The sequence below is a fragment of the Nicotiana attenuata genome, unplaced genomic scaffold, assembly GCF_001879085.1.
Source record: "Nicotiana attenuata strain UT unplaced genomic scaffold, NIATTr2, whole genome shotgun sequence".
In the NCBI taxonomy this organism is placed as follows: Eukaryota; Viridiplantae; Streptophyta; class Magnoliopsida; order Solanales; family Solanaceae; genus Nicotiana; species Nicotiana attenuata.
In genome coordinates, this window is record NW_017672553.1 from 139,177 (window position 1) to 150,158 (window position 10,982).

Below are 10,982 nucleotides of genomic sequence, written 5' to 3' on the forward strand. Positions count from 1 at the left end.
CTCCCCCCCCCCCCCAAAATCACCTTCCTACCACTCCTTATATAAACAACCAAGCTTACCAAAATGCCAAGACCTCCACTCACATTAAGGAGAAGATTTCGATTGATACAGCTGATTCATCTCTCTTGAAATCCAACAATGAACAATCTACCAAATCTTCCACCCCAATTCCCCTCAAACCCAGTGATCTATGCTCAGACACCAAGCCCTCCTAACCACATACCACAATCGTGGGTGGAACTGGGGCTTCAAGTCCGTGCAGTGTCTTTCAACATGGAGTTAAATGGGCAAGAATCCATCCTCATATTCCAAGACACACACTTCCTAGCTCAGTTGATCTCAGAGGGGATGAACTTATTCATGAACAACTACGTAAACCAAATGTGGATGAGCAACATTCTCCAACCACTAGCCCCGTCAACGAATCAAAACCTAGTAAACAACATGCAACAGATGTGGAATATTCCACACAACCCCAACCAGCAGATGCTTTAAAACCCACCTCTAAATCTTCCATTCTTTACTCCGGAGGATCTAATGCTCATGAATCCAGTATTCACACAATGGACTACTCAGACCATGCACAACCATCAACACGACCCACAACCAGATCCAATGGCCGAGCAAGCTCCAGTCCAAGACATGCCAAACCAGGAAGGGTTACAAGAGGAAGGAGAGGAGGAGAAAAACTTGCCACACTTGGGGGAGTCAGCAGTGGCTTTTTCAAGCCTAAGCGAGGTAAAAATACGCATATTCAGGGAAATGCTAGATAGGAAGTCTATCTTCAGTCGCCCAGCGACTCTTTACAAATGCTCACTGGACATTCGACCTCCACAGGACCCAACTGCGGGGAAGAATGTAGTGATATTAGTCCCCTCGCTCAGAAGGATTCACAATAACAACCCCTCCCCCCCAATAAAAATCCCATGCATCAGCCAAATAACATTATAATTTAGAATGTTAGAGGTGCCAATAATACCAACTTTGGTAGGAATTTTAGGGAACTTATGGACACTCACAGACCTTGTTTGGTTGCACTCTTGAAAACAAAAATGGAGAGCCACATATATATCCTAGAGGCGTTTAGTTTTACAGAGATGATAGAGGTCCCATCAGTTAGCCAAAGTGGAGGGTTTGTACTTCTGTGGAACAATGAAGTGGTGACAGTCAACAACTTCACTAGAAATGGGCAAGCCATCCATGCAATGATCGAGGTAAAGCCTAAAAACTTATCTTGGTTATTTACTGCCATTTACGCTAGTAATGATATTCATCATAGATATATGTTATGGGATAATCTAAGAAGTATCTATGACCACTACAAAGGTCCTTGGTTAGTGGGAGGTGATTTTAACGAAGTAATTAATTCTAGTGATAAGTATGGGGGTAGAAATATCAACCAGAAACGAGCAAATTCTTTAATAGATTGCTTAATCTATTGTAATCTAGTAGATTTGGTTTTAAAGGGTGTAAATACACCCGGTCAAACCATCGTAGGAGAAGAAAGGGTCTGATAATGGAAAGATTGGATAGGGTTTACTCAAATGATGAGTGGTTACAAGCCTTTGTTAATGTAACCATAACTCATCTTCCAAAAATTCATTCAGACCATAATCTTGTGCTTGTTAACCTCAACAATAGAATCAATTCCAATAAGGACAGACCTTTTAGATTCGAAACATATAGGTGTTCACATCCGGATTTCAGTAGGCTTGTTTCTACTAGCTGGGAAAATAAGGACCTAATGGGAGGGACTAAATCTTTTCAAAAAAATGTGTTAGACTGGCAAAAAATAACCTATGGTAATATTTTTGCAAGGAAGAGAAAACTCCTAAATAGAATTGATGGGATTCAAAAATATACTAATTATCCAACCAGCTATTTCCTTAAGGACTTAGAAACAAATCTGATTGAGGAGTATAATACAATTCTTAAACTTGAAGAAGACTACTGGAAGATTCGCTCTAGAGTCAATTGGTTAAACGAAGGGGATGCTAATACTAAGTTTTTTCACATAAAAGCAACTAATAGGAAGAGAAGAAACAATATTGTGTTTTCTAAAGACGACTCAGGGAATTGGATTGAAGACCAATCCTCCCTTATTAGCCATGTTACATAGTACTTCTCAAATATTTTTACAACATCCCATGATAGGTCCGACTGGAAATCTATTAAAAATGATGCTACCAACTTCTCTCACACTGATCTCTCTAGCCTAGACAAGCCTTTAACTAATCAAGAAATTAGAAAAGTTGTGTTTTCTTTCAAGCCCTATAAGGCACCAGGTCCCGATGGGTTACACCCCTTCTTCTTCCAAAGATTTTGGCACATATTAGGAAGCAAGGTAATCAACTTATGCCAAAAAAATTTCAACACATCTAATGCCCCATGAGGTCAACACGACCTATCTCTGCCTAATTCCTAAAATTCATAATGCAAATAACTTGAAGAACTTTAGACCAATAAGTCTTTGTAACATGATCTATAAGGTGATCACTAAAGTAATCGCCAACAGAATCAAGCCTTTTATTAACCAATTGATCAATATTGAACAAGCTAGCTTTATAAAGGGTAGGAGAGCAAGTGACAATGCTATCATCATCCAAGAAGTTTTAAAGAAATTCAATATAGCCAAAGGAAGGGAAAATTTCTTACTACAGCTTGACTTGGAAAAAGCTTTCGATAAGTTGGAATGGTCTTACATCTATCGGACTCTTAGATTCTTTAAATTTCCTAGAAAAATTAGTGACCTTATCCTTAGTTGTATTACTGCAAGTATCATTTCCATCTTAGTCAATGGCAACAAAACTAAGGAGTTCACTCCCACACGAGGTATTAGACAAGGGGATCCCATGTCACCCTATATATTCATACTTTGTATGGATATGCTTTCCAAAAATATTAACCACCAAGTAGATACAAGGAACTGGATACCTATAAAGCTTAATCCTAGAACCCCACCCCTATCTCAGTTGTTTTTTGCTGATGACCTAACCCTTATGGGTGAAGCCAAGGGGAAATCCTTTAATACAATTTGTGGATGTATGGTGGAGTTTAGTTATGTGTCCGGCCTAAATATCAACAAAGGAAAATCTAAGCTGGTCATGTCTAAGAGTTGTAATAAACACACGAAAGACATGGCTACTCAAACTTTTAGGATTACCATTAGCAAGACCTTTGGCACATACTTAGGGTTTCCAATGCTAAATAACTACCCTAGGCATAAGGATTACCAACCATTACTTGACAAAATGCGTGCTAGACTAAACAATTGGAATGCAAGGTGGCTAAGCATGGCGGGGAGGTGCACCTTAATAACTTCTACTCTAAATACGCTACCAAACCACCTAATGCAAATAAGTCTCCTTCCAACAAAAACACTTCAAGAAATAGATAAAATTCAGAGAGACTTCCTTTGGGGGACTACGAGGGAAAAAAGGAAAATCCACCTTATTGGATGGAGTACGGTAACCAACACTAAGCTTAATGGTGGTTTGGGCATCAAGAAAGCTAAGTCTAAAAACTTAGCCCTCTTAACAAGCTTAGCATGGAGGATCCTTACTAATACAAACTCCTTATGGGCTAAAACACTTATTAGCATTTATGGGACGAGTAGGAGAATAAATGGCTCCTCAATCACTTGGAAAAGTCTCCTAAAGGGTTGGACTATTTGCCATAAAGGCATTAGGTGGCCAGTAGATAAACATTCTCATATGAATATTTGGGACTCAAACTGGATCCCAAACATTCAAAGTCTACATAATATTATTTCAAGGCCGTTAAAAAAATGAGGATAAGTTAACCATTAAAGACATATGGGATAATAAAGGTTGGGATTTAGAGAAACTTTCATTTGACCTCCCTCAAATAATCACTAACAGTATAAATGCTCTAGATCGTGATTGCCAAGTCAACAACCCAAACAATCTTATTTGGAGTGTTAACCCAAGTGGTATATTCACAACTGCCTCTTCCTATAACCTAATTGATGACCAAACACCCCATACACTGACCTTTAAGTGGATCTGGGAACTAAAATGTCCTAACAAGATCAAGTATTTCATTTGGAAACTCTACCATAAAAGACTCCCAACAAGAGGCTACCTTGCTAAAATTGGTATCAATATAGATCCAACCTGCCCAATATGTAAGAATAATAATGAATCTATATACCACATTTTCTGGGAATGTAACATAGCTCAGGCTTTCTAGAAAACCCTAGGAGTGTCTACTAACAATAATGGGCTGATTAATAACTGGTTGGAGTTACTAAGGGATACAACTCCTAAGGATTTTTTTTAATTATGTAACTTGGAAAGAAGCACTACCATTTGCTCTTTGGGCCATATGGAACAACAAAAACCATAACAATCACAACAACACCAACTCTCACATCAATGTTAAAAGGTTATTGATCAAACACTAGAATACACTCTTCTCACAGGCACGATCAGTACTTACAATAAAATCATAAAGGTGATTGTTAAATGGCAGCCGCCACCAAAAGGTTGGTTTAAGGCTAATATCGATGGTGCATTCAAAAGAAGCTTACTGGAGGGGGGCATCGGTGGAGTAGTTCGTGACTACAAAGGGAAATGGAAGACAGGCTACTACAAGAAAATTCAAGCAATATCACCAATAAAAATAGAACTCCAAGATTTTCGGCATGCACTTCAATTAATTATCAGGGAACACATACTCCCAGTTGAAGTAGAAACTGATGCCATTGAGGTTATACGTCTCCTTAGTGATGATTACCCTACTTACAATAACTTACTTCATGAATGCAGGTGGTTAATGGACGAGGCATCCAGGCAGGGGACAATCACATTGAAGCATAGCTTCCGTGAAAGGAATATGGTGGCTCATGTTTTGGCAAAAGCAGCACTAATGCAACGTAGCTACAATAAATTATGTACTTTTGTTTTGCCACCTGAACTTGTCTTATATGTATATGACAAAGATCAGGTTGGGTATGTATATGTTAGACACTGTTCTAGAGACCAATGTGGTCGTATGGCTGCTTTAGGAAATGATAGTGCCTTACAAGGCGTAATATTAGGTTATGACGGCATATGTACTAATGACAATGTTCACGGGCAGTAGCATACCTATGTTATAATATAAGTACCTTTTCATGCTCAAAAAAAAAATCCTCCATGGTAACATGATTAACTTACTTTATGTACTTTCGAAGATGATCTCATTTCTGAGCTTACATCAATTGACTTAAGACGTGCAATGCCTATTTTTATTCGGGGGGAGGGGGGAGTTTATTTGATCTATTTGGATGATTCTGAGACAATTGGTTTTCAATAACTGACAAAATTTTCTTCTTTCTCCTTATTCTGTATATGTTCTCTCCTTTCTCTCATGATATATATATTCTCTCTTTTCCTCTCTCATTATGTATATTCATTACACTTTTAGTAGTTTGCTTTGTAGATTCTTTATTTTATATTTGCAAAAGGGTCAAATATATCCCTCTACTATCCGAAATTATTTAAAACTACCCTCCGTTTGACTATTCGTCCATTCTCAGCCCCACCGTTATAGTATTGATCAATTATACCCCTATTTTTAACGGAGGGACACGTGGCACGCGGAGAACAAAAACCCACCCCCAATTATTAATATACCTGGTTGCCCATCCTTTATTTTGACCCGTTCGTCTCCACTAACGTTTTCTCTCACCAGAAAACCCCTAAACTTACTCATTCACGATCAGTTCTTTTCTTCAAACACTAAAGCCATCACCATCTTCTTCAATAACTCCACCATCAGACCCTCCTTAAAAAAATGTTTCTTCACTGAACATCATATATAAATCAATAACTAAAATGATAAATGAATTGCAAAAGAAAAGCAATTAAATTTTCCTAGATATTCACAGGTGCCTTTCAGCTTACTTTGGCTCCGAAAATGATGAAATTGCTGCCGAAGGTGGTGTGAGATAATGGAGCAGTGGTGGTTGAAGAAATACAATTTATTATTAGAAAAATCATGTCAAAATGTCTCCAATAATTTCCAGACATATGCAAGAATCTGAATATCAATATACTGAGAATTTATTAATAAATTGAAGAAAAATATTCAGTAATAAATAATGGAAAAGAAGATGTAATCTCCAAAAGAATTTAGCAAATTATTAATGAAGTTGCGGTAAAACTCCCTTGGAATTTCAAGTTCCATGGAGGACTAAGCAACTGCATCTAATACATCAATTTGATTAGGCTGTTTCTAATGCTTTCTTCTGCATTTGATTTCCCCGATGAAAAAGAAGATATAAACTCTCCAGAACCACCTTGGTTGTTACTGAATTATTCACCCATTGACTACTCATGATAGTCTAGAAGCTTAAGTGAGGAAAGATTTGACGAAAGAGAATGAGGTATTTGGCTGGAGAAGAAAACTTGAAGAAAGGGAAGGAGCTCTTTGGCTGAAGAAGACGCTGGTCTAAGGTGGGGGAATGGGTTAAAATTGGGGCAGGGTTGTAAGCGAACTGGGTATAATAATTGGGGGTAGGTTTTTGTTCTCTGCGTGCCACGTGTCCCTCTGTTAAAAATAGGGTATAATTGATCAATACTATAACGGTGGGGCTAAGAATGGATGAATAGTCAAACGGAGGGTAGTTTTAAATAATTTCGGATAGTAGTGGGATATACTTGACCCTTTTCCGTTTTATTTTCTTGTTAGTTAGTGTTTAATTTAGTGGCTTCTTTTAATTTAATAGCTTCTTTTTGATTAGTAGCTTCTTTTATGTTTTAGTGGACAATAAGCCTTTAGTTTTCTTTATGCCACGATTTTTTCCAAAGGTAGTTTTTGTGTGAACCGGATGACTCTTCCCAACGATGGATGACGTGACAACCTTCTTAAGGGATTGAGTCCGTCTTTGGTGTCTAGGTGGTAATAGTAGTAATAATGAATAACAAGACTTGATTAAGTTAAATTCGAAGAGTCAAACATGCTTCATCTGGCACCAACACATTTAACTACGCGCTTATGGTTAGAGACAAGGATTTTTAAAAGGAAATAGCTCTAGTTAGTGACTTTGTGACTCTTGTGTTGACTTTGATACCATCGAGTGGTCTAATTGGACCACAATGATCTTCAATATTGAATGTGGTCATAGTGGGCTCTCGACTCTATCCTCTTTAACAACCTAGTTGCGTGAGGGGTGAGATGCTTTGTTGCTAGTCCGAGTATGTGTGTGGAAGGACTAGAACTTGCCCCGAATGTGTTTTAAGGCAAAATTGTAAGTTTTTCTTGGCTTGAGAAGTGATTGTAGGCTTTCCTTGGCCCGTTGGAGTTTTCTATTGTCTACCAATGATGTCATCCCTAGTCAAAGCCTTCGAGCCTTTAGCCTTTCTCATTTGAAAATCATGTTACAAGCCTTTACTCATTCTATAGTGACCCTTTCTTGGCACCCGAGCTGTAACGACCCGGCCGGTCGTTTTTGGAATTTTACGCCCCGATCCCCTATTAACTGCTTCCCCCAAGTTTATTTCTGCTATTTTGATTTGTCGGGATGTTCGGTTTTAAGTTTCATAGAGTTTTGGGACACTTAGTCCCTAAATGAGAGCATAAGTGTTGGAAAGTTGACCGTATTCGGAACAGCGTGAAGACGGACTCGGAATGGAAATCCAATGGTTCCGTCAGCTCCGTTAGGTGATTTCAAGTTTAGGGGCGTGGTCGGATTGTGTTTTGGAGGTCCGTAGCTAATTTTGGCTTGAAACGCCGAAAGGTCGAATTTTGATGTTTCTGGTTCGATAGTGAGATTTTGATCCGAGGGTTGGAATGGAATTCCGAGAGTTGCAGTAGTTCCGTTATGTCATTTGGGATGTGTGTACAAAATTTCAGGCCATTCGGACGAGATTTGATAGACTTTTTGATTGAAAGCGTATTTTGAGAAATTTGGAGTTCTTAGGCTTGAATCCATGGTTAATTTGAGGTTTCGATGTTGTTTTAGGTGTATTAAGGATTAGTACAAGTTTGGGGAGTGGTATTAGACTTGTTGGTGCCTTTGGTTGAGGTCCCGGGGGCCTCGGGATGATTTCGGATGGTTGGCGAGAAATTTAGAAGATGTTGCAGCTGCTTTATTTTTGCTGCTTCTGGTATTTTCGCATCTGCGGTAGGGTGACCGCAGATGCGGTGCCGCAGAAGCGGCTAAGTGGCCGCAGAAGCGAAACTTCGGAATTCCCTCAGGAACCGCAGATGCGGTGAGTTTTTTGCAGAAGCGCAACCGCTCCTACGGTTAGAGTTCCGCAGATGCGGAATCTGGCTTTTAAATGAAAGTCGCAGATGCGACGTAGTTTCCGCAGAAGCTGGACCGCAGATGCGGTCCCAGGGCCGCAAATGCGGCAATTGCTGGCAGAACACATAAATAGTTGCCTTTGCGAAATTGAGCCGTTCTTTCACCATTTTCATCCGGGTTTGAAGCTTTTGAGAGAGATTTTTTAGGAAAACAAAGGGGAATCGCTTGGAGGTAACGTACTTGACTTCATAACTCATTTTTATGTGATTAAAGACCTAATTAGTGATGAGAAATTTGGGAAAAATGGGTAATTAGGGCATGAGTTTAAGAGGCCTTTAAATGAGGATTTGAGGGGTCATTTGGACTCCGATTTCAGTGTTCTTGTTATGTTTAGAGTCACGAGAGTACGAGGTTTCTAAAAATGTAAATTTTATCCGATTCTAAGACGTGGGCCTGAGGGGCATTTTGGTCATTTTACCTAATTTCGCGTATTAGCTTAGAATTTAATTATAGAATCAGTTACTTGAAGTGTTATTTATATTATGAAACTTAATTGAATGATTTGGACCATTTGGAGTCGGATACTCGTGGCAAAGGCGTGGTTTCGGGCTGACTTGCACTTGTTCGAGGTAAGTCGCTTGTCTAACCTTGTGTGGGGGACCTTTCCCCTTAGGATTGATATTGTGGTAATTGAAATGCCTCGTACGTGAGGTGACGAGCGCGTACTTGTGCTAATTGTTGGAAATCCGGTTTTTCATTAAAAATAGCCTTGAATTGTGTTCTTCCTTTTCTTGCTTACACTGTTTGGAAACTAAACCTGTTGTAGCCTAGAGAAGCATGTCTACTTGACTAAATTGCTCTAATTGCCTTAACTGCCTTAATTGTATTACGTGAACCATGTTAGGTTACGATTACCTGCTTCACTTTGATATGAAATTGATTGGATTGAATTCCTATTGTTGCTTCGTATTTACTTTGGGACTACGGGACGGTATCCCGGGAGCTCCCCTGCATGTTTACTTTGGGACTACGGAACAGTATTCCGGGAGATCCCCCTGCACTTTTACTTTGGGACTACGGGACGGTATCCCGGGAGCTCCCCTGTATGTTTACTTTGGGACTACGGAATTGCATTCCGGGAGATCTCCCTGCACATTTATGAGTTTGACTACGGGACTGCACCCGGGAGATCCACTGGATATGATATTTATATTTGGGGACTACAGGACGGTATCTTGGAAGATCCCCGGTTGTTATCTTGGAGCTAAGATGTATCTCTTACTGTGTTTTACTTGCCTCTGTGATAGTTGTTGTTGTCCTTTATATCTTGTGTTACTTATTTACACTGTTTATTTCACACTGTTAAACCTTATATCTTATTTAACCTCAGTAGGGCCCTGACCTTCCTCGTCACTACCCAACCGAGGTTAGGCTTGGCACTTACTGAGTACCGTTGTGGTGTACTCATGCCCTTCCTGCGCATGTTTTTCATGTGCAGATCCAGGTACCTCTACTGAGGCTTACTATTCTTGAGGCGAGGCGATTCTACGGGTCTTGAGGTATATCTGCCGCGTCCGCATACCGAGGAGTCTTTTTCTATTCATGCATCTAGTATTTAGCCCTTCTGTACTTTATGTTCTTGATTAGACATTCCGGAGATTAGAGCTATGTAGTGTTTTCTCAGCTTGTGGATTCGTGAGTTTCCAGGTTTTGGGGTAGCGTATCAGATTTTGAAAGTTGTGTGTATATGCCGAGCACTATTTAAATACTATTTCTTTAAGTTATTCGGCTTTTGATTATTTATTCTGCAAGATTGGTTTGTTTCCGCATTTGTTAGGCTTACCTAGTCGTAGAGACTAGGTGCCATCACGATAGTTCACGGAGGGCGAACTGAGGTCGTGAAAACTTGGTATCAGAGCTCTACGTTCATAGAAGTCATGGATCACAAGCCGGTTTACTAGAGTCTCGTTGATCGGTATGGAGACGTTTGTACTTATCTACGAGAGGCTATGTAACTGTTAGGAAAATTTCACTTCATTTGAGTTCCTTGTCGTGCAAGATTTTTGATATCCCAATTCTAAACTTCTGTCTTTCTATTCTCTCACAGATGGTGAGGACACGCGCTACTCGAGATGACCAGGCACTCGTGCCCCCTACTGGAGACGTTAGAGGCCGGAGCCGGGGTAGAGGCCGAGGACGCGCTCGTGGTGCAGCCAGAGCACCCGCGCGATCTTCCGCCGAGGTACCCCCAGCAGTACCAGCCGGAGTCCAGACACCTGATACGTCTGCCACTGCTACTCCAGCATTCCAGGAGACTTTGGCACAGTTTATGAGCATGTACACCACTTTGGCTCAGGCAGGGTTGATTCCCCTTGCTGCAGCCACATCCCAGGCCGGGGGAGGAGCGCAGACTCCCGCCGCCCGCACTCCTGAGCAGCGAGTGCATGTAGATCAGGTCCCAGAGGTTTATTCCTGCGCCGCCTACACTGCTAGTTCAGCCCGAGGACAAGGCAGCGGCTTCGGAGGATGAGCAGCGGAGACTTGAAAGGTTCAAGAAATATGATCCCCCTGTATTCAGTGGGTTAGCATCAGAGGATGCCTTGGGATTTCTGGAGGAGTGCTACCGTATTCTCCGTACTATGGGCATATCAGGATCGAGCGGGGTTTCCTTCACTACTTTCTAGCTTCGAGGAGCCGCCTATCAGTGGTGGCGTACTTATGAGTTAGA

At 40.6% G+C, this 10,982-nt stretch overlaps 1 protein-coding gene across 1 annotated transcript; it reads left to right on the forward strand.

Moving 5' to 3' along the window:
- The first annotated feature begins 1,052 nt into the window (after positions 1-1,052).
- LOC109213647 lies at positions 1,053-5,106 on the forward strand. The gene is made up of 2 exons (XM_019377467.1): positions 1,053-1,214; positions 4,495-5,106. Exons 1-2 carry the CDS (start codon positions 1,053-1,055, stop codon positions 5,104-5,106), a joined length of 774 nt encoding a protein of 257 aa, XP_019233012.1.
- Positions 5,107-10,982: the final 5,876 nt, after the last annotated feature.